Source organism: Miniopterus schreibersii (assembly GCF_964146895.1).
Source record: "Miniopterus schreibersii genome assembly, chromosome: 2".
NCBI lineage: Eukaryota > Metazoa > Chordata > Mammalia > Chiroptera > Miniopteridae > Miniopterus > Miniopterus schreibersii.
Window position 1 is genome coordinate 177,696,308 of NC_138102.1, and position 23,969 is coordinate 177,720,276.

A 23,969-nucleotide genomic window follows, 5' to 3' on the forward strand; every position below is an offset into this window, starting at 1 on the left:
GCTTTCGCCAGCCAAACAGAATTGCTCTCAGTGACCGTATCTGTAAAGCAGGTACAGGAATGCCTGCCTCCTAGGGTCCTTGGGAGGGTACAGTGAGGGGAGTGTGAGCGAGAGTGCTCTTATACACTGGGGCACGTCACAACGATGTCATGAGAGTGCCGGCTGGCGGCCTTCTCGGAGCTTAGTTCCTGAGGCTGGAGGCAGGCAGGACCCCTTTCACAGCAAATTCATCTCTGGATTTCTATACAAGTGTTGGGATTTGAGAAAAGTGTGTCTCTGGAGGAGTATCGTGGGGGTGTTGGAATAGGAGGTGTGACCGGCTGGACAGTCACCAGTGATGGCTCAGACAAGAGGAGACTATGTGGCCTCATCTCGAGCGAAAGACCTGGGGTGGGTGGGTTGGTGACTGGCCACACGCTGGCCAGTTAGGGGAATCAGAGTCCCAAAGACCAAATGACAGCATGCTTCCTGAGCCCTGGCCCGCCTCTCATGACGTGCCTCCTGCCCACAGATGTACCGCGGGTTCAGCAAGATGCCCCACGTGCAGTACATCCACACGGAAGCGTCCGAAAGTCTCTGTGGCGTTAAGCTGGAGGTCAACAAGTACCAGTACCTGCTGACAGGTAACGGCCAACGCTAGCACCTGGGCCAGGCTGGCCAGGGCCACTGTCCTTTCCTGCAGAAGGACAGAGGAGGAGTGGTTGACCAGCAGTGTCCCGAGGACCTGTGCCATGCGCTCAGCGAGGAGTGTCTTGGGTTAAGTCCACCTTGAGTAGCCAGGGTGGGAGCTTGAGGCTCCTACCCTGGGGCTGGGTTTTAGTCTCAGCTCTACCGCTGAGCCCGTGGAAGAAATCTAGTTTTGGTTTCTCGGTGCTACTGTAAATTAAAAGGGATTGGCAGGACCCATTCCTCTCCACTCACAGTCAACCTACTAGGTCTGTCTTTGAAAGCCCCTCCCCGCCCCTTTAGGCAGTCAGTGTAGGAAAGGAAATAACCAAACCAAACCCCAAGCCACTGACGGGGGAAGTGAAGAGTTGGTCTCTAGTCCCAGCTTCAGTGCTTCCTGGTCCGAGACCTTCTGCAGATTCCTTAACCTCTCTGAGTTCATCTTCCCCAACTGGAAAATGGGGATACAATTCATCTTCAGAGGGGGAGGGGAGGGTGAAATAATAAAATCTCAGGACTGAAACGTACCTAGCACAGTACCTGGCCCGAGGTGGGTACTCAGGAGGTATGAATTCTTTCCCTTCGGGCTGGGCTCCGGAGAAACAACTCTCCCTTTGTGCTCTCTTTCCTAGGCCGTATCTATGAAGGTAAGGTGTACATAGGACTGTGCAACTTCGTGGAGCGGTGGGACCAGCTCACCATCTCCCAGCGCAAGGGGCTGAACTATCGCTATCACCTGGGTTGTAACTGCAAGGTAAGCCCTGGGACAGGCAGGCGGGATGGGATGGGGGGTGCTGACTCACAGCTCCAGAAATACCAGCTCTACCAGCTCCTGCTATCCTGGGTGCTGGGCCCTTGTGCTGGGGAGAGAGGGGCCAGGGCAGAGGGGCAGGTCTGAGCAGGGGTGGAAAGGAATGCTGCCCCCAGGCTGAGTGGCAAAGAAGGCGAGAGAAGAATGCCTTTTTGCTGTCATCTGCCGCCTCTGTGCTGCCCGCTTGGCAGCTGCTGGGACACAAGGGCTCTTCAGGGTCCTTGGCCCCTCCTGCAGCTCAAGTTGGTAGCAGGTACAGGGTCCTTATACTGGCAGGTCCTGCCAAGTAGTCCCAAGTGGGCTCACTCGAGCAGCTGACTCTGGCGGCCCCACCCTGGGCGGGAGAGCTGGCTCAGGACCACTGATGCCACATACTACAGGTGACTCCAACCAGGCCCAACTCCTTGACCCCAGCACAGGGACAAGGCGCACAGCCTTCCTGCTGTGGGAGGGAGCTGGGCTGTTCTCTCACTTGATTCTCATAACTCTGCAGTTTTTATTACTATCATCCCCATTTTGCAGATGAAGAAATAAAGGCTCAGAGACCTTAAGTAACTAGCCCTAGGTCACACAGCTCATTAAGTCTGCTTTCCAGCCTAGGGCAGCCAGACTCCAAAGTTTATGTTTTAATCTTTCTAATTCCTCAATTTCCTACAACAGCTGCAATCGCTCATCTGTGCTTGTTACCATCAGAGAGGGAAAAGCTCTCTCAAATGTCTAATTCTACCACTTTCTGGCTGTGTGACCTGGCTGTGCGTTTACTTAACCTCTCTGAGCCTCTATTACCTTGTATGTAAAAGGGAGCTATATCTATTATGAGAATAAAAACGAATAACATAGCAACGCTTAGCAGACTGTCTGGCACACAGTAGGTGCTCAGTAAGTGTTAGCAAGTATTACTGATATTATTTTCACTAAGGGCCTGATGTGGCTGGGCTCCCCCTGCAGTGGCTCCAGGTTCTGAATCCAGACTGGGGCCAGCATCAGACCTGGGCCCTCCATGGCAGAGTCTACCAACCACTGGCTATTCTCTAATTGCAGATCAAGTCCTGCTACTACCTGCCTTGCTTCGTGAGCTCCAAGAATGAGTGTCTCTGGACCGACATGCTCTCGAATTTCGGTTACCCCGGCTACCAGTCCAAACACTACGCCTGCATCCGGCAGAAGGGTGGCTACTGCAGCTGGTACCGAGGATGGGCCCACCCAGACAAGAGCACCACCAATGCCACAGACCCCTGAGCACCAGACCCTGCCCCGCCTCACCTCCCTCCCTTCCCGCTGAGCTTCCCCTGGACACTAACTCTTCCCAAATGACGACAATGAAATTAGTGCCTGTTTCCTCGAAAATTTAGCACTTGGAACACTTAAAAGAAAAGTCTGTGCTGTCATACGGAGTTTATTTGGAAACATCCTCCTGGCCCCACCCGACCCCTTCTTTTTGGTTTTGACATCACCTATTTCCACCCCTGGGAATTTTCGGTGCCATGCCAGAGAGAATGAGGAATGTTCACTCCTCTTCCTCCTGATAACATAATCTATATTTTTTTAGGAAAACAAAAATAAAAAAACTAGCGTATTTGGGCACTGTAATACCTAGCCCACTCTCTCCTTCCCCAGCTTGGCATCTCCCAGACCCTCCGCCCTTTGCCCCCCTCCACCCCAGCCCATAAGGAACAGACAAGGGCGCTGCTGAGAGGCCAGCTGGTTCGGGATCAGTCAAGGGTAGCAAACAGATAGACTCAAGGTATGCGGAGGATCTTGCACACCGAGGAGATGCTACTGCGCGTCCCAACCAGACTCTGTCTGTCTGTGTCTCTCTGTATATAAGGGGGGTAGGGGGAGGAAGAAGCTGTGATGGAGGGTCTGAGAGGATGCAGCACACATAGCTGCCCCAGCCCAGGGATGCTCGGGTTGACCAGATGTCCCCAAGTCTGGAGCACACAGCCAGGCCAGAATAACAGAGCTTTCTTAGTCCGTGAAGACTTAACACCTGCCTGAGGTCAGGAGGTAATTTGCCTGCCTTGTACAAAGCTCAGGTGAAAGACTGAGATGATTGTCTTTCCTCCCCCCTCCCCGCAAGATTTCCTCCTGGATAACTCTTTGGTCGATCTGGCCGGGAGCTTGCCCTTACGTAAATTGGAGACATGCACACACCATACACTATCCACAGATATAGCCAAGGAGACTTGGGTAGAGAATACTATTTCCAAAGTAGCGTTTAGCTCACCTACGGGGCTGTGTTTATACACACTTTTGCATACACACACACACACACACACAGGGACATACGCTGATTTTTTTATAGGACACAGAATTCTGTTCGATGCTGTCAAATACACCAATAGTTTAATCTCCTCTATTTTGTTGTTGTTGCTTGTTTGAAGAAAATCATGACATTCCAAGTTGCCTTTTTTTTTTTTCATTTTAATTAAAATTTGAGATTCTGAACACCCTCAGCATTCCTTTAACTGGGGTCATCTGGCCTCTGCCCCACTCCTTTCTCCTGCTTCATGTTTGGGGCCTTCATTTAACTGCCTTACTGGCTGGGCTCAGATGGGAGATGAGAGTGAGTGTGGGTCAGGGGCCTGGGCACCGGAGGGAAAGCTGCAGAGTGTCCCGCCAAGGCCCGATGGCCACCTTTCCTGGGTTTGGAGACAGTTGCTTCTCTTTCTCCAACTCGCTGGTGGGTGAACGCCACCTCCTGAGGTCCTCACCTCATGGTTTTATTAAATTGGTGGTCACTGGGGAAGCCTGACTCTGCAATCAGCTGTAGGGTTTTTTGTTGTGTGTGTGTTTTGTTTTTTTTTTGAAATAAAACTATAATATAAATTCTCCAATTAAATAAAATTATTTTAAGTTTTAGTGCTGAAATGAGATGCGGAGGGTAGGCGATAATGTGTATTTCAGAATTGGGGAGGGGCGGGCGGTGACATGTAACATGACTGCTCTCTTTTTTCAGATTATGGGTATTTATCCTCTGTTAGTATCTGTATCTTCAGTTCATTCCGCTTTAGGAAACAGAGCTGCCAATTGAAACAGGAGAACAAAAAGCAGGCGACATGTGATGTCTCGCACGCACACGCAAATGCCCAGGCAGGTGCTTGGCCGAACCCCAGAGGGGAAGACAGTACAGGCATCCGGCTTCCTTAGGACCGATCCCATGACCTTGCACCTTTCACCTTGCGGTCACGACATTTGGCACGCAGGAAACAGGAGGCTTTGCCATCTCGATGGGGCAGTGTGAGCAGAAGGAGCTGAGGTCAGCAGGCCAGTGGCTTTTAAGGGGTAAGCCCCAGACTTGGTGTTTTTAAGATTTTATTTCAACCTCAAAGTCTTATAAGGCGGAACCCCTAATCCAACCTGTCCAAGTGCCCTCCCACAGCCGCTGACATGAGCCTCTCCTCCATGAGGCATCTGACCATTCTTGGTCCCTGCTGGGGTCACCTCCACTCACACAGCAGGGAGTTGGGGTGAGGCCTGAGCACGAGTCACCTGAAATTTCCCTGCAGACAAGTTGGGCGGGACCGCAGGCCATTTGCCAGGCCCTGGTGAGGAGAACAGGTCCTGGGCTAAGAAGGGCCCTTTGCAAAGCGGTGTTGTCAGAGGGCGGTTGTTGAGCTTTCTCTAAGCTATAGCTTTGTATATTTCACCTGTTCACTTACTGTATAATTTAAAGTCATTTATGTAGCTGAGACACTTCTATATTTCAATCATATCGTGAACGTTTTATTTTGCTAAATCATGTCATGTGTAGGCTGTAATATGTGTACATTGTGTTTAAGAGAAAAAAAAAAATGAAACCCACATGCCACCATTTTCCCGAATCAAATTCTACAGTGGAATGGAGGGTAAATACTTCTGTGCAGGCAGCTGGACTGGCGAACGGGGGAAGCGAGAAGGAACTAGCACGAGACCCTCCGGCCTCCTCTCGGTCAGCGCCCTGTGCTTCCCGGAGCAGGCAGGAGGCGGGGGAAACGGCAAGTGCATTCGTGTCCTTGCTCAGTATCAACCGGCCCCGGGCAGTCTGCCGGTCATTCCCACCCCTTTTCCCCACTAGTCCCTATGGCCATCCAATTGGAAAGCCATGATTTCTCCTAAATCCTGGGCCATGAGAGCCGGAATTCCAAGGTCTCGGCGTCCCCTGGCCATCTCCCTGCCTCCCTCCCCAGGAAACCCCAGCCCAAGCTCTGCCTCTCAGTCCAGTGCTCCAGCTGGCAGGGCACATAATACTGGGAGACTCCTCCTGGGCTTCACCCTCACACAGCCCCAGACCTGAACGGTGGTCAAGCTATAGCCCACGAGCACCACTTTTCATACCATGGTTCTCGGGCAATTTAAGAAAGAGACGATTTATAGGGACAGCTCTGTCTCAGAGGCACCGAGGGAGATGATACCCTTCCCTGCCCCAGCCCGTCACCCTGTGCTTGATGGCCAACATGGATTATCCTAAGATGACACCTAAGTGTTTGGCTCCCGGCTGCCTAAAGTAAAAATACCACTGAAATAGTTTTATACAAGAAAAACAAACGCTTTGAAGGTCGGATGGCAAAAGGAAAACAGAATGGGGATGGGCAGGAGAGAGAGGTTTCAACAGCCTCCTAAATGGCTCTTAGGAGGTGCGAGAAGGGGAAGAGTTAGAGACCGGTTCACGCTCGGAGAGGGCCCCCTAGTCTCCCACACCCCCGCCTTCCCCCTTAGCCAGTCTGCTGCCCTGAGACCCAGAAGTGATGGAGAGACACCAACCAGAGAAAACCCTGTCCAGAAGGAATGTATTTGTTGCTAAATTTCGTAGCACTGTTTACAGTTTTCCTCCATGTTATTTATGAATTTTATATTCCGTGAATGTATATTGTCTTGTAATGTTGCATAATGTTCACTTTTTATAGTGTGTCCTTGATTCTAAACAGTAAAGTGGTTTTATTTCTATCACACACCTGCAGTCTCTCGCCTCCTTGTGTCCTGACCGCCGTCGGGGGTGATACAGATCGCGGAGGGCCTGGGAAGCTGGCCAGTCCTGCCTGCCCTGGCTCCAGGCCCCTACATACTCCCCTCGCTCCACTCACCTCTGCAGCTTGGACCCACCTGCCCCAGTCGTTTCCCAGGCAGGGAGAATTTCAGGAGAGGTTCTTAGATTTCCTCCTGGCTGCTGCTCCAGCCTTGACCTTGCTCCCTGATCTTATGGCCAGAAGTCTCAGAGTTCTCCAGAATCTGGATCTTTATCTAACTACCTATTAGTGGTACAGGTACTCCCAGACTGGAGCCCTGACTTGGCCTGCCCTGTTTTCTTCCTAAGAATCTCAACCACGTGGAGGTGGGGAGGGAAAGGCTGCAAAGAGCGGTCCTTGATGCCAAACGCCTGCCTGAAATTCTCAGTGGTTCAGCCCAGTGGGGAATGCCAGGAACTCATGAGGCATCACTACAGATGGCAAAGCCCTCCCAGAGCTTAGGGCTGCCTGTCACCCTCAATGGACTAGGCTGGCTACAAACCCTTCACCCAACTCTCACCCCACTGTTGACAATGTTCCAGGGTACAGCTTTGCTCACATTTTGAGTCTGCTCTACTTTGAACACTCTATACACACGATTTCATTAAATCTCAGCAGCCCAATGAAGTGGTTCCACTGTCACCCCTGGTTTTCAGTGACGGAAGCTGAGGCTCACAGAGGTTAATTCAATTGCCCAGGATCTAGTAGGCAGGCAGAACTAGGATTCACGCTCAGGCTGGTTTGATGATAAACCCTCAATTTTTTCCACTGTGGTCACGCTTTGGTGGAATATGCCCTTCTTCCAACCAGCACATCCTGGATTATACGACTCTCACTGGATCAGATATAAGTGAAAGAGAATCAGTGGAAAACCTCTCTATCCGGTTAGAGGGCTCCCACCTGGAACCTGCAGTCCTACCCATCAGTGTGTCCAAATAGGACTGCCCAGCGCAGCAGCCCGAGCTCAGAATTCTACAAACAGGCACCGTCCCCAGCTGGTACGATCGGATACCCCATTACTACCCTGGTCCCCAAGACTCCCATTCTTCCCAAGGCAAGCATGGAGCTGCAGCCCCGCACTCCTCTGACCAGTTTAAGAAGACCACCAACTGCACAAGCGGGCATGTCACAGGCTGTTTCTAGCCGCCCGGGACTCTGCCACCCAACTTCTGCTGGCCGTGGGATGGAGAGCTCTCCACCCCATTCAAAAAGACGGTAACCTCTACCCCCAGCTCTCTAAGTTAAGCTCCAACCACTTCCCAGAGATAACCACAGATATATTCAACAGCTGGAATGTAAAGAGACACACAAGGAAACTGCCCTTTAACAATCCATGCCAATCAAGTATCACTGCTTTTATTAAAATCAGAGTGGAAAACAAGTCCTGCACAGGCGCAAATAAAAATAACATCCTACCTTTGAAACATCTTATACCCTTCTTGTCAACCTTTGACCCCAACATGCTCGTTCAAGCTGTCCCCTTGTTTGCTGAAAACTCCCGATGTTCCCAAGGAATTCTGTCCACCTCTGTCATCTGTCCTACTGCCTTAAACGTCACCTGCAGAGATGACTCTTTCCTTAGGAGAGCATTCCCAGGAGACATCACGGCTCTCCCTGAGAGCCCACCCCCTCCGCTCGAATGGACCGAGAACATAAACGTGTGTTGGCTCCAGATCGTACAAATAGCGTAATAAAGGCCACTCACCATTGGCTTATGGTTGGGAAAGAACGTCTGCTCCACGAGCGGGAACTTCTCAGGACCCAGGGAATGGAAGATCTTGATGAGCTGAGAAAACTAGGCCAGAAGAGGAGAGAACACTGTTAACACCTGTCACCTAGTGCCGCGGAGCTGCCCCCTTGATCCCAGGCCTCGAGCATCTGACTGTTCTGAGCTGAGCTACAGTAGCTGCTCGCCACCTATGGGGTAAAGGCCACCGCCCTTAGCTGGACATCTGTCCTCTCCATCATCTGGCTGCGTCAACCCCTTCGATCCTGCCAGGCCACCGAGTTCAGCTCAATGACTTCTAATGAGCATTTCCCACACCCTCGGCATTTCACACAAGCAGCACAACCCGCAGATGTTCGGGCCGTGCCCCTGCCCCCCCGCCCGTCTTTCTAGAGAGGCATGTGGCGCAGCTGTTTATGGCACAGACCCGGGGTTCAAATTCCTGCTCCACCACTTGTTATCTGTGTAACCTGGGAAAGTCATTTAGGGTCCGGGCGTCTGTATCCCCATTTGTAAACAGAGGAAATGAGAGATCCAACCCCCCAGGGGTGTCGTAAGGATTAAACAGGCAGTGCATTAAAGGGATTTAAGCGTATTTGGGGGATTGGAGGGTGGTATTTTAGGAAAAGTCTCTCTTACAGGTAACATTTAAATGGAGACTCAAATATATCAAGTGAATGAATGAAACAAATGAATACAAGGTGGGGAGATTGAAGCTGAGCATGATAACAATGGACTGAACACCAGACAGCACACGTTTCTGGTACTTACTAAGTACCAGATGATATATGATAGACTATTAGTAAGAACAGTTGGCACTGCCTCTTACTGCTAATATTATAAGATACCACTGCACCGTAATAGGTGTCATAGGGTAGGTAGTTGTTGGGCAGTAATTATAAGTAGGGGGCTGGGATCCAACTTGCTCATTCAAGTTGCTGAAAAAAGACCCTTTTACGTGTGAGGCCCCCGTGCTGGGACTGGGCCCCTTTCGGGCCTGGGAGTTCCTCCCGCTGGCCCCACTTCTCTCCGGGCCAGCCCGGCCCGTCACCTACCACCCAGGGCTTGCTGCAGAAGTTGTAGACGGAGTAGAGGGAGTTGACGGCGGGCAGCCCTCCGTACTGGAGGCCGATGACCAGGCTGCGGTAGTCCTCGCCCAGGGCCATGCTGTAGGCGTGCTGGCGGACCAGGAGGAAGTCGGGCTTGAAGGACCTGCCGAGAGAGGGGCGACAGCAGGGTGACCGGGCTGCGGGCTGAGGGGACACCGGGGCACTGGGCCACGGCCTGCCGGGCAGGACCGACCCCGCACGGTCGCTGCCCGGGGGAGCCCTCAGTTCAGAACTGGGATGGGGGGGGTGAGGAGGGCCGGTTGCAAACACAAAGAAAAATGACTGAAAACGACTCTCGCTTTCTTCTGCTTCTTTTTGGGGCTGTTTTTTCTGTAAGTGGCAGGGCCAGGTCTGTGTGGCCTCGAGGCCCTGGTCCCCAGCCACTCTGCAGCATGGCTTCCCCGCTGTGTATTTCAGGTGTGTCTTTTCCCTTCCAAGGAAACAGCGAGTACTAATGCAATGGGCGGGTCCCTCTGCAGACACCATCCTGATTCTCGCTCACACCGACCTGGGTAAGGCTGGGGCTCTATCTCCGTTTCACATGATCCATTTCACAGATGGGAACACTGTGGCTCAGAGAAGCGATGAATCTCCCCAGGTTACAAAGCCGGTTTGAACTCGGGCCATCTGGCCCCAAGTCCATGCACTTTGCCTCCACTGCAGGCGCCAGCAGGACTCACACATTGTTTCACTCGTGCTGCCCAGGATCCATCTGTGTCTGGATTCCTCACTTTAGTCACAGGAGAAAATCAGCCTCACGGCAAGGGGTTCACACTCAGCTGGTATTTCCCGCTTAGCTCATCCGGAGTCAGACGCTTAGCGTCAAATAAACTGTGTCTCTTTAAAATTATTCAAAGGTAATTAAAATAACTGTCACGGGGAAAGCGCTGCCTCCACTGAAGCCAGAGGGAAGAACATGCTGCAGGTGCAGACACTGCTCAGATAGTTGTGAGCTGGGCCTCACCGCACACCCAGCACCTGGCGCGGACACGGGCGTGACAAGCACCTGTTGAGGGAATGAATTAGGGGCATGAACGTCCCCTCATCCCCAAAGGAAATGGCCAAGTTTCCCCGGCTAAGTCGTAACTCATCCCTGGGGACTGCCATCACGGGCATGGTTACCACCAGGCTTATGGCAAAGGTCAGTCATGTCACTCTAGGGTTAGGGTTAGGGGTAGGTTTGAAGCTTGGAACTTTATGCCTATGTCCTTATTGTATTCTTAGAATGGAACCAGTCCAACCAGCGTATTTTACATATGGGGACACTGAGGCCTGTAGCAAGGCCGTGGTGTGCCCCGGGTCACCAGGGAAAACCACTGTAGGGCAGGAGGTTGCAGCCAGGTTTCTCCTTCCCTGTCCCTGCCTTACCAATGTTTTTCGGTGGGAGATGGTGTTAATGAACACAGGGATAAATGAATGGATGGGAGAATGAACGAGTGAACACAGTGGAATATCTACTGGAAGAGGGAGGAACCTCTTTCTTGTGGTCCTGGAGAAGAGAAATATGACTGATGGCCAAAGTAGCCAGGAGGTAACATGTGGCCCCTGATAACTCAGGGGCTGCCTCACAGGGTAACAAGTTCCGCAAATATGGAGGGATGTCAGCATCACCAAGAAAGTTTTAACCCCAGGGAATTCAAGTTGGACCCCATGACCTCTTCAGATTCTCAGATACAATATGTAAAAAATAAACACTTTCCACAAGGGCAAACAAGGCAGCTGTTGGAATTCTGCCATTCGCTGCTCCAAAGAACGCACAGCGTCCTCCCTGAGAGTCTGTCGTATGAGGGATTTGCAGAGAAATAAGGGGCTCCAGCCAGGTGACCTGTGGCACGCAGTTCCTTTCTCCATACCCAGCACCCCAGCTTCTCTAGCCACGTCCTGAATGTCACCCAAGGCAATGGCCACCACCAGTTACCAGGCCCTGGCAGTGGGCCAAGCACCCTGGTAGAGGTCGTGTTCATGAAACTCACAGTCCCAGGAGCTGGGTGCAATGCCAGAGCATGAAGACTTGCTAAATGACCAAATGCGCAAGCCAGTGAAGTAACAGGGGCCTGTACAAGGCACTACGGTGGCCCCAAGGTGTGTTCACCCCTGTCTGCGGAAGGGGGTGGGTCAGGGTATACCGGAAGGCTTGGGTCTTGAATGAAAAGCTGGGATTTGCCACGTGGGCAGGGTTTTGAGGGTATTCCAAGTAGAGGGAATGGCGCCTGAAACTGAATGGTTGGACCCTTGTACTGCAGCTAGAGGACTGTGCTGGTTTTGTTTCATATGCTCAGTTTTTTTTTTTGTTTTTTTTTTTAACAGAGCCCATGATAAAATCCTCTCCAATCAGAGAACCCCCTTCCCCTGGGCAGTAACTGGTCCAAGGCCTGCATCTCTAATGTAACAGGCCCATCAGAATCCTCCTTGGGTGCTGGAAGAGAGGAGCGACAGAGATCATTCTTGCTACGTGGAGGGACCCCACCGATAACAGAAGTGCCGCTGGGATCAGAGGCAAGGAGGGGGAGTCCCTGAATCCTGCTGAGCCTGACACCAGAGTCATTTTCATCTTCTGAATTACTGAGCTATTAGCCTCCCTTTTTTGCCTACACTGGTTGAATGGGCCCTGTTACTTGCCATCACTGTCCTTCTGACTGATCCTGGGAGGAAATGACAAAATTTATAATCCGTTACATGCTGGAGTATGGGGTCTGATGAGGTGGCAACGAGAGATGAGCTTGGGTAAAAAAAACCCCTTCCTGCCCCTGTGTCTCCACATCCCAAGCCCTGAGTCTTTCAGGCCTGGGCAGGAAGGCCTCCTTCAGTCCCACACAAGTCGGCACATCCAGGTTACCTGGGTTTTGTTGTTATTTAGGCTTTGGACTTAATATGAGCTGTATTATTTGGGTTTCTGCCCCCAGGTCTTTCTCAGAAGTGGCTGTTGGCATTGGAGAGGAAAGCAAGAACAGCCCATAATTAAATGGTGAGATGGGACAGGTGATGCGTTGCTGGGAGATTACTGGGTGTTTCAGGCAGCGTCGGGAGGCAGGGGGCCGAAGGCTGAGGGGCTTTTAACCATCGGAGTATAATAATTCCCTCCAGTATACAGACCCCTGTGATGGCGAGAAAAGGTTTTGGCTGGGCTTTGCCTGGGACCCAAGTTTATAAGCAGAAGCCTCATATTTTCAGCTGCGTGACTGTTACCCTGTAACTGTCCCTTGTTCCTCAAGAGCCAAATCAACAAAGGGTGACAGTGATGCTCATTTGGTCACATGCTGACCTGTGACACCCAGACCTGACCCCAGCTGTGCCTGGGGAGGCTCCGGACTGTCTGACACCTGTGCCCACCAACAAGAGAGATTTCAGGTTCCCTCTCAACTGTCTCCACGCTCCTCACAATCCCCCTCCACCCCGCTCCACCCCCGAAATTCAGCCTCGGTACAAATCTGGGAAAAAGAGACCGAGAGAACCGAGCAAACCAGCAAAACCAGGTGTCCTGAGGAAAAGGGGAGATCGAGGCATCGACACGGCTGCTATGCTCCTGAAGGCATATGGACCCTGTGCTGCAGCAGGAATGGGGCACGGGTGTGCCCACTGCAGACGGAGGGGTGCGAATGGGCCGCACGGAAGGACTCTGGGAACCAGCGATGCTCCCACCCGCCGAGGCTGAAAAGAAATTAGGGGACAGCCAAGCAAGAACCTGGCGGCGAATGGACAGCCGGACGCTGTAGCGAGGCCCGGGGGGCGGGGAGCCACCGCGGCTGCCAGCTGCACCGCGTGACGAGCGTGGGGAAGGGGCCGGGTGGGGCTCACGGACGGCGGGCTCTCTGACGAATCCCGGGCTCTGTAAAGTACGAGGAGATTCATAAAACACAGACCCGAGTTACGGGAGGAAGTGGGCCTCCTCCTCTCCCTGCTCAGCCTCGAGGCCCAGCCCGGTCTCTTCCTTCCCTTTTGTCCCAGAGAAGGGGCCCTCACTCCTGCATCCTATTTCTCCATCACCCTGGGGATCCCACATGTTATGGGTTGAACTGTGTCCCCCCAAAGCGATAAGTTCTCAGCCCTGTTACCTGCGAGTGTGACCTTATTGGAAATAGGTCTTTGCAGATTTAACCAAGTTAAGATGAGGTCATACTGGGGTAGAGGGGACCCCAACCAGATGACAGGTGCATTTATAGGAAGTGGGAGGCTCGGACACAGGCACACAGGGAGGAAGGAGAGCACAGCACGTGACGACGGAGTTAAAGATCGGAGGGACGTGTGCACATGCCAAGGAACGCCAAGGATGGATGGCAACCATGAGGGGCAGCCTTTAGGGGCAGCCTGGCCCTGCCGACACCTCCATCTCAGGCTTCCCGACTCTGGAACTGTAAGAGGAGAAATGTCTGTTGTTTAAGCCACCCAGCCGGTGGCACTTGGTTACAGCAGCCTCAGGAAACAAATACACGGCGCCCCCCCCCCCCCCAATATTTCCTCTTTCTAGCAGCTTCCAGAACCTTCTGCTTCCTTTGTTGGTGTGTATATCCTTCCACAGCCCCCTGCCCACTTCCCAAATCAACAAGCCCAACCCCAGCAACAAGGAAGCCTTCGCTTCAAGGTCGAAAACGAATGGACAGTTAAGTAACGTTCATGTGTACATACAAGATGTAACAGGTCGACACACTGATTAAATGCACGAAGGTTTGTTTGGAAGGATGGTCACCAAAAGGCTAACGTGACTGTCTCTGAAGGGGGGATGGGAAAGGGGGTTTTAAATTGTTCTGCAGACTTCGTGGTACTATCTGTATTTTTTTTTTTTTTTTTAAAGAAAAGAACACAGAGTGTTTTTACAACCAGGAAAAAACAATGAGGTTACTTTCATTTTGGAAAAAACTGATCAATGTAGCAATGGTGTAACATCATGGAAAATGCTTATGGGGCCTTTTCATGGGACATAAAACAATAGAAGAGACTGTGTGAAGACTAAAACACTGCAAAATGATGGTCCTGGGAGGAAAGATGGACAATGGCTCACTTGTTACGGTGGTGAGGCAGCAGGTGATTTCGTCTGCTTTGAAAATTTCCATTTTTGTTATAATGTGGTTTGGGCAATTATCCAGACTTTCGGTTAGCATCAACACATAATAGATGAACATGAAGCCAGTCCTCCTCTTCCTTCCATCGCTACACCTCTCAGACAAGGCAGCCCGTGCCTGCTGGGCCAACCCCCAGGCGCCCACCTCCACAGTCCTCGAACCTGGCCGCCAGCCCCTTCTACCCCATTGAAATCGCTCCCAAGTGCCAAACGCCAAGGTCAAGTGGCTCTGCCACGCCCTCGCTTCCCCTGGTCTCTAGTAATCGCTAACGTGCTATGAGCCTCTATTCTAAGCCCTCTGTATATCTTCACTCAGTTACGCCTGACCGCAGTCCCCAGAAACTGCTGTAATCATCCCATTTTCCAGATAAGAAAACTGAGGCACAGAGTGGTTAAGAAACTTGCCAAGCTCACACATCTGTTGGTGGCGGAAGCACCTTCAACCCCAGAAGCCTGGGGGGTCTGGAGAAGAGTCTCTGCATATCGCCGTCTTGGAGCTGGATAATTCTTTGTTGTTGGGGGCAGGACGTGGGGGGGGGGGGGCGCTTCCTTTACATTGTAGGACATTAGGAACATCCCTGGCCTCTGTCCACTAGACACAATAGCACCTCTATGTCCAGGTGTGACAACAAAAATGTCTCGAGACGTTGCCAAGGGTCCTCTGGAGGGCACCCCCCCGGGGAGAACGGCTGCCCTGAGCTCCTCTCCCCGGGGCATCATCTCTGCCCTGCCGGCCCAGGCCGGCCCTCCAGCTCGGAGATGCCCTCTCCCCTTGTTTCCCAGCTGCTTCCTCTGGCTCCTCCAAGGCTCCTCCAAGGCTCCGCGCTGGCTCTCTGCCCTGCAGAATCATCTCCGTTCAGTGGGTTTCCCACCGCGTCCTCACAGGCAGTAGTGACAATGACTTAGATGTACAGAGCACTTCCCAAGGAATCGTTTTTAGGCTTTTATTTATGTGATCTTGAATCTTCACAATGACACTATGAGGAGGACAGTGCCAATGGCCTTACTGTCAGGAAATGAAGACACGGAGAAATTAAGCGCAGGAAGGACTGGTCCACGGGAGACCAGTGCTTCAAGGCCACGTGCATGACCACCATGCAGTCAGCACTGTCCACCCAGCTGGACTTCTCAACATCACCTCAGACCCATGGTGCCCAGACCCCAGGTCATCAGCCTCCCCCAGAATGGGTCTCCTGACTTCTGCTGAAGGACCCACGGTGCTCCCGGGAACCTGGGTTCTGTCACCCTGAAGTCACCTGTGAGTCTTCACTCTGCCATCCGTTTATAAGGATCCAAAGCAGCTGTCGAGTCTTCCCTCAGACATCTGTGTCCAGGACTTGCTCTTATACCTTCCCGCCCTTCTCTCACTCTGGTCCCCCCACCCCTTGCCTCCTGCCTAGAAAACCTCAACAGGCCCTTCACTCCTGACCTCGTGCCCCAAGTCCCTCACCTACTCCTCTCTGCAGCACGGGCCCAGCTCAGAACCCAGAGAGCCGAGTGCTGAGCATTAGGCGACTTCCGTGCCTTCACCCCCAGGTCCCAAGCTAAATGCCACAGGGCCCCAGCAGATAACCTCAGGCCAGGCGAGGTGGCCAGGCTTTGCTGGCAGCATCTTTCGTGTGATCCTTCCAACACATACTCTCTTTGCTTCCGTATTAAACACATAGGAATAATCTTAATTCCCACAGGCTCTCTCTCTGGTTGCACTCCATCTTTCATTCTGCCACTTTCGAGAATGACTGGAGTACAAGAAACATCTTGTTTTTCAGTATGAGGGCTCTGTGATCAGGGACAGCTAGTACAGGCCCCTGTGGATGGCAGGGGGCGAGATGGGACCTAGAGAGTGACCTAGAGAGTGGCCTGAGCTCCAGCTATTATGGCCATATAGGAACGAGGTCCCAGGTGGCCCTAATAACTTCTTAAAAGTAGCCCAAATACGGATATTCATATAAAATTCTCAATTACTTAAATGCTGACTACTCAGCTAAAAATTTTTTTTAAAAAAAAAATCACTGTGCAGACTGGTAACAAAAATAAACAAAGCAGAGCTGCTATGGGAAAATGCGGTGGGTCTCTGAGAGTGCTACTTCGCCTCTCTGGGCCTCAGTTTCCTCAGAGAACTAAGTGACCTCCGTGGGCCCTTTCTAGGGCGACTGCCTCCAATTCCAGACGTGGAACCAAGGCTTTCAACACCCATCTCTCCGTCACATCTGCTCGAGTCCCCTGTGACTTTTTGTCACATAGCGGTAGTTTGTAAGAATCGCGATTACTGACGACTGGGTACTTGCCAAGTGCCAGACACCTCCAAGGGGCTTTTCAAGCCTTATCTCACCCGATTCCCTCACAAAGCCTCGGTGAAGTGGGTACTTATCTGGGGCTGGGCCCCCTAGAAACAGAGCCTCAAACAGGTTTCCAAAAGCCTGCGGCTCAAGGAGGGAGGCATGCTCTCCAGGAAAAGCCGTGGAGGGTGAGGGACACAGGACAGGAAGAGGGGGGCGTAGTCACAGTAAGTCTAGACCTGGCCTGATCCATGGGGGGCTCTGGAGCATAAACAGTTGCCCCAGGTTGTGCACCTTGAGGGAAGAGGCCTGGGCTTTTGGGTCCCCAATATAAGTCAGTTACAGACTCCCCAGATGGGAGGGGAAGAGGTTGCAGAAGGATTTAGCCTCTCAGCGGTGTCAAGGACACGGTTACCATCTGCCCTAGGCTCTGAAGGCCGGAGGTACAGCTGGCACAGTGGCATCGCAGCGCTGGGGGATGGGGCACTGGCTGGCAAAGGAGATCTGAGCAGAGAACTATACAACACTATGATCAGCCCATTTGCAAGATGAGGAAAACGGAGACCTGGAGTGATTAAACACGCTCTCAAGGTCACATAGAGAGAGGTCTGTATTATTAGCTACAAATCACATTTCCCATAAACAGTTCCCACCCCCAAGGGACAGGACCCATGTGCCCGTTTCCCAGCACCCAAAATGGTGACCGCACCCAGGGGTGCTGACATGTGCTTGGAATGGCTGAGTTTGCAGGCTGCTGCTCACCAGGGCCCTAAGGGTTGCCCACAGCCCGCGCGAGGACCGGGAGGGGGTGACGCTCTCCCACAGCTGCTCCAGCCGCGGGCCTCCCGCCAGGCTGCCTGCCCGGGAAGGGGAACATTATTCATCAGGGAGATAAGGCAGCTGATGAGAGATGGGGCTCAGAGCAGCTGTTCCTCAGCAGGGCTGAGGAAGCGGAGGGAGGGGGAGAGGGGGAAGCCCATTTTGAGATAAAAAATGATGGTGCTGCTGGGGGGTGACAGAGAGCACATTGCGAACGGAGGCCGGGCGTGTATGTACTCATACCCAAGGCCCTCCCCACAAATATCCAGCCTGACAAGCCACGGATGTGCTGTCAGGTTAACTGCTGAACAAGTCGGGGGCCCTCTCATCAGCTCACTCAGCAGGAAATCCCCACCTGCGGGGTGCTCAGGTCTCAGCCTGAATCACTCATTTCCTGCCCCCAGCACTCTGGTGGCAACAGCTTCAGGGGGCTAAGCCCTCTTCCTGTGCTCCCCTGGGTCTCCGCTCTTCTCTCAAAGCTAGCCTGTACCTGATGGCATTGTCCAAGTTGGGGAGCAAGTGTGAGTGAGGTTTCTGTATTTATCTTTGGGGGTTTTTCGCTTGTTTTTTGAAGGGAGCAAGAGAAATGGGCTCTTCGGTGGGGTTCCCGGACTGTGCGGGAGCTCCTGACGGTTTTCCCTAGCGTGCCCCGGCCACCTCTCCAGCCCCCTCCCTCCCCAGTGGTCACCGGCCTTTCTGACCACACTGGAGGGCTTCCCCAGAAGCCGGGGCGCTGCCCCATGCCCCGCAGTGGCAGTGCCCATCCTCACATCCTGACTTTCACTCCTTGTTAGCAGTCAGAACAGGGAGGGTGGGTAGAGGGGTCTATTAAAAGTACCCATGATACTATACTTCTCTTTATAAAAAAATCTGAAACAAATACAGCAGAATGTTGGGATGTGACAAGCTGGTCATGGGCAGGCACACAGGTGACAACAGTTAATGTTTACAAAGCACACAGTGTGCGCGGGGCCCTTGTCTTTTTGCCCCTTTACCTTGATTAATCCTGACAATTACCTTTCGAGGTAGGTGTTCGGTTTTTAAAAAAGTAAGACAGAGGCACAGAGAAGTTAAGTAACCTCTCCGAGGTCACTCTGCAGAGCCAGGTAGCCTGCCGCAGAGTGGGGGCCCTTAACCCCCTCAGCATATGTGGGCGCTTGTTACATTATACTCGGTACTTCTCCTGTGTTTAAAATAGTTTAGAATTGCTTTTTAAAGGAGTTGAAGTAAACATGGGGAAATGCTAGTATTTGCTAAATCGGTGTGTTCGACGACATACGTTTAAAATCATTCCAAACTTTATACACATGCATATGTCAAGAGAAAAAGGGAAACAAAACGCCTGGGTGTTGTTCCCACCTCTCCAAAGCCCTCTGGAGGCCCCCTAGTCCCTCCTCTGAGCTCTCGCTTCTTCTTAAGGCTCCATGTGGCCTCATCATGCTCATGCAGGCTGGTGATTTACATTGATTTACTTCCCATTTCCTCCCTCTGGGCTGGGAACTCCACCAGGGAAGGGGCGATGTTGGGTTTACATCTGTGTTTCCAGGGCCTGGCCTATCAAGGAATCTAGATGCTCCATAAAATTGTTAGACTAAATGGAGCCTCTCCGGGGGCCCCCATGGGTGAGGACTGAGCCGCTGATGGAAGTGAGGCTGCGGAGCGTGAAGGGAGCAAATGCGGGCCCTGCCCTCCCTGCTGGAGACATATGGCAGTAATTTTTAGGACTATCACCCAGCCAGGGTTTCCAGCATAAACGCTTCCAGCTACACCTTTCACTGTGCACAGGAACTTCTTAAGACAGAATCTTGGCTGCTGCCAGTTCAGCTCACGCCCGTCAAAGAAGTAGAGGCAGGAGCAGCTTTCGAGGAAGCCCCCTGGGTCTCACGCTCCGTGTTAGCCCCGGGACGCTTGCTGGGTTGGCTGCCGCCTTCTAGCTGGGGGCTCTTAAGCTTGGCTGCGCTGGAATCACCTGGAGAGCTCCCAAAGCTGTACACACCTAGCCCTGCTCTCATTTCCCACCCTCAGATATTCTGATGTGATTAGCCCGAGGCTAGGATCTCTAGACGTTCTCCAGGTGACTGCAACAGACAGCCAAGCTGGGAACGCCTCTTAGGTGCCCTTTGCAAAAATGACAGCTGGCACCAGGTGAACTGGGATGGCTTCTTCATTCAGTGCACGGTTACTGAGCATCTATTCCGTGCCAGGCGCAGAGGAAGGAAGGAGTTTGTGACCTCCGTCTCGTGGAGCAGCGAAGCTGGGGAGAGGAATTATTCAGCTGTGTTGGTATGTACAGATCACATGGCCAGCCTGGGGATGGTAGGGTCTCGGTGCCTCCCAAGGCCACTGACAGGTATCACCAATGGATCACAGGAGAATTCCCTGCCATGTCCATAGTGATGGTCAATTAATGGCTGCTGGGCCCTGGCCAGTGTGGCTCACTGGTTAAAGCATCGGCCTGCACACCAAAGGGTCTTGGGTTCGATTTCCGGTCAAGGGCACATACCTGGGTTGCAAGTCTGATCCCTGGCCCAAGCCGGGGTGTGTGTGGGAGGCAATCAATCAATGTGTCTCTCTCACATGGATGTTTCTCTTTCTCTCTCCCCCTCCCTCCCGCCCTTCCACTCTCTCTAAAAATCAATAAAAAATATCCTTGGGTAAGGGTTAACAACAACAAAATAATAATAAATAAATGGCTGCCAGACAAACAGCAAGGTGGTCACTACATACACAATACTCAGGTATGTTTCCCCAAGGTCCAGCTGGTCACAGACTGATTCTTTCCCCTGCTGGGTGGGACTTCAGGTCCTCAACAGCCAAGAAACATGTCAGCAAGTGGCACAAGTCTGGCTGAACCTGGGCAACATTCCTAAGAATTTAAATATACTTCTAACAAAGCCTAACCCTGCTGGTTCACAAAGTGCTCTTTGAGAACCACTGGTTAAGGCGAGCACTGGCTAAGCACATACAAGCTCTTTGAATCCATCCAATAACCCCAGAGGTCAATCAGTGGAGTGTTTAGGGCATAGACTTTGGTTTCACGCCCTGGGTTGCAAGTCTGATCCCTGGCTCAATGGCCATGTGATCCTAGAACATCAGTTAACACTTCGGTGCCTCAGTTTACCCATTTGTAAAAAGAAGATGGTAACAATAACATGCACCTCACAGAATTGCTACAAGGATGGGATTGGCCAATCCAGACAAAGAGCTGGGGCCAGCGTCTGGCACAAGGTGAACCTCTGAGAATGCCAGTTAACGCTCGCTAATGCTGACAGGTAGGCAGCATTTATTTGTGAGGCTTGTCAGTTTCCATGCATACTATTAAAAAAATTGTCTTTGGTATCTTAAAAATAGGTAATTCATGCATGTGAGACCACATATGGCAGACCTGCTGCGAACCCACCCGAACCTCAATGCTTTCTCCTCAAGAGGTAGGTCCACGGGCAGGTTCCACAGCTCCTGCTGTGAAAACATCTCTGCCGCACGGCCTCTTAGTCCCTCCATCGCTACTGTCTTCAGGCGGCCCATCCATGTGAGAGTTCTGGTTTGGGTCTTGTGTCCACCTTCCAAGATCCTCTCCGGAACCTGGTGACACACTGTAGACATTTCCGACGACTGTGGACTTCAAAGTCTTCTAAATGCTGTCCCAACTCTTGTTTTTCTACCTGACAGTATAGCTTGGACATCCTTTCATATCAGAACAAATGGAGACGCTCCTTTTATTTGGAATTGTATCTCATTAGATAGCTCTGCGCTGGTTTCTTTAACCAATACCCTACAGGGGGACAGTGGGGTTGTTTCTAAGCTTTAGCTATCGACAAACTCTTCCGAGAATGAAACTAACCTTAACATTCACACAACATATACCATCAACTGCCTGTCACCAAGTTTGTATGTAATGTAGTGCATACAGGTGTTTAGAAGAATTGCACCATGGAGCTGAGTGCAAAAAAAAAAAAGATGTTTAACAGTATCTGCCTCTATCTTCTGTATGCAAGATGATCTTGGCTGCAAATAACAGTGCTGACTAAATCAATAAATAAAATGCATGACTCACACCCCGGAGCAATGATGACAGTGATGGGGTGAGGAAATCACAGGCTCAGGGTCACCCTCAGGGACCTGAGCGCTCTGTGCCCTCCTGACTTATTCTCAGGGATGGACTTTTGTCCTCATGCTGGCCCTTCATGTTATCAGTGAGTTACCCAGGCCCCTGGGGTCACATCCTCACGTCTGTGAGAAAGAGCCCCTTTCCTGAATGCCTTTAAGAGGCGTGGTGGACATTCCAGATCCCCTGGCAGCCACCTCTCGGCCCCATGGGCCAGAACTGCTTCTCGGGCCCTTTTCTCAACACATCTGTCTCTGTGGTAACAGGATGCCCACAACTGGCTGAAACTAACCAAGACTCATCCCTGGCATCCCTGTGTTTCCTTGAAATGTTATGGCCACTAAAGTCTGGATCAACTTAGGATCTGATAGCAGGAAAGTAGGCAGGGGACCAAGAGTATACAGCCCGCCTTCTGAAACCTTTATCTTCACGGGCCATCATATGTTGTGCTTTTAAAGAATTGGTTCATACGTTGACCTAGGACCTAGGAGATCGCGGTTAGATTCCCGGTCGGAGCACATGCCCGGGTTGCGGGCTCGATCCCCAGTAGGGGGCGTGCAGGAGGCAGCTGATCAATGACTTTCATGGCTGATGTTTCCCTCTCTCTCTGAAATCAATAAAAACATATATATATATTTTTAAAGAATTGGCTCATAGGATTATGTGTTTCAAGAGAAAAATATTACGTAGATTTACAATGACACATCTGGATAAATTTAAAAATGCAACATTAACTCTTAAAATCTACTATGAGGCTTTAACGAGACCTGGAAGACCCAGTGGTACAAAGAACTCTTGACAAGGAACCAGAAAACACAAGCTGAGACTGTGTGCCCCTCGGTGAGGCCTTGGGAGCGTTTCCTTAGCGCTCCAGGCCTCCACATTTCACCTCTGTAGAAACTGCAGCCCAGAGGACAATCAGAGGTCGCGCACAGAGAAAGAGACTGGGCTTTGCCATTACACCTGATGCAGAACCCCGGCACCCCCCCGCGGCGGCAAGTTCTGAATCTCCATTTCCTCACCGGTAAAATGGTGATAAAAATCTGCCATTCACGGGCCGTTTTTAAAATATACTTTACAGAAGTATAATTTGCATGAACTAAAATGCACCCATTTAACGTGCAGTTTGATGAGCTTTGACAAATGTATGCACCCATATAACCCTCCTGCCAGTCAAGACACACAGTTTCATCACCACAGAAGTTGCCTTACACCCCTCACAGTCAGCCCCCATTCCCTTGGCCCTAGGCCACCACTGATCTTTTAGTGACTAGACGTTAAGTCTTGCCTCTTCTAGAATTTCCTATCAGTGCAATTCTAAACTTCGCAGTCTTTTGTGTCTGGTTTCTTTTGCTCAAAATAATGCCTCTGATGTCCATCTGTATTACGTGTTATGAGGGATGGAGTGGAAGGCAGTCTGCATGACCCTGCCTCCTGGTGCTCATGCCCTAACTTAATCTCCTTCTCTGAGCGTGAGTGGCATCTGTGACTTGCTTCTAGAACATTGCAAAGGTGGGATAGCACTAGAGGATCATGCTACATTATATACGTCTCTGGCTTGCCAACAGACTCACTCTTTCTCCCTTGCTTGCTTTGAAGAAACCACCTGCATGTTACGAGAGGACCCTTGGAAAGGGCCACGTGACGAGAAACCGTGGGCAGCCTCCAGGAGCCGAGGGTGGCTTCTGACAGGCGACTGGCTCCATCGCCAGTCAGGGCCCCAGATAAGAGCCAAGCCCCGGGCGACATCTGGACTGCAGCCTGGCAGGAGGTCCGGCGAAGCTGCTCCTGGGCTCCTGGCCCACAGAAGCTGCGAGATGATAAACACTGTTCATCCTGGAACAGTAGTTTTTGTTACAACGTTGATGAGATGTGGTAGGAACTTAAGTCTTGATTATATCAATGAACTTATGGTGAAACTGGTTTCTCTATACATTGTTAAGCTGGTTTTGCTATACATTGTTCCGCTTAAAGGCGCAGAACCTACTGACGACGTTCAGTGAGGACTGACGAGGTGTTGTCTTGAGCGGACACATTTGCAGTGATTTGTCGCTCAGCATAGAAAACTAACACACATCTCAGGGTCTGGTCCCTTTTATGGCAGAGAAGCATTCTGTTCCGTTACTGTGTATCCATTCGCCAGCTGATGAACATGTGGGTTGTCTTCAGTTTGGGGCTATTATGATGAATCAAGTGGCTATGAAAATTCTTGTACAAATCATTTAGTGGACATGTTTCGTGTCTCTTGGGGGGAAGCTGGTAGGAGAATGGTTGGATTATGTGGCACTTATATTTTTAATTTTGTAAGAAGGGGCCAAACTGCTTCTTAAAGGGGTGGTGCCGTTTCACACTCCCACCAGCAGCTGTGAGCGCGCCAGCTGCTCCACATCCTTGCACACAATTCTGATTGCCC

At 51.5% G+C, this 23,969-nt stretch overlaps 2 protein-coding genes across 3 annotated transcripts in view; one reads left to right on the forward strand and one right to left on the reverse strand.

The window, feature by feature from the left end:
• Positions 1-6,408, forward strand: part of TIMP3 (TIMP metallopeptidase inhibitor 3) — a 51,013-nt gene extending 44,605 nt beyond the window's left edge. Inside the window, exons 3-5 of the mRNA XM_081129892.1 lie at positions 512-623; positions 1,299-1,420; positions 2,519-6,408. Of these exons, the coding sequence (XP_080986018.1) occupies positions 512-623; positions 1,299-1,420; positions 2,519-2,716 (432 nt within the window). The 3' untranslated portion in view covers positions 2,717-6,408. The remainder of the gene's footprint in view (positions 1-511; positions 624-1,298; positions 1,421-2,518) is intronic.
• Positions 1-23,969, reverse strand: part of SYN3 (synapsin III) — a 365,786-nt gene that overhangs the window by 234,100 nt on the left and 107,717 nt on the right. Inside the window, exons 5-7 of one of the 2 annotated variants that reach the window (XM_081129889.1) lie at positions 9,244-9,400; positions 8,168-8,257; positions 7,788-8,020 (exon numbers count right to left, since the gene is read on the reverse strand). In XM_081129889.1, the coding sequence (XP_080986015.1) occupies positions 7,931-8,020; positions 8,168-8,257; positions 9,244-9,400 (337 nt within the window). In that variant the 3' untranslated portion in view covers positions 7,788-7,930. Of the gene's footprint in view, positions 1-7,787; positions 8,021-8,167; positions 8,258-9,243; positions 9,401-23,969 lie in introns of those variants that run through there. The other variant, XM_081129888.1, reaches the window with a different exon arrangement.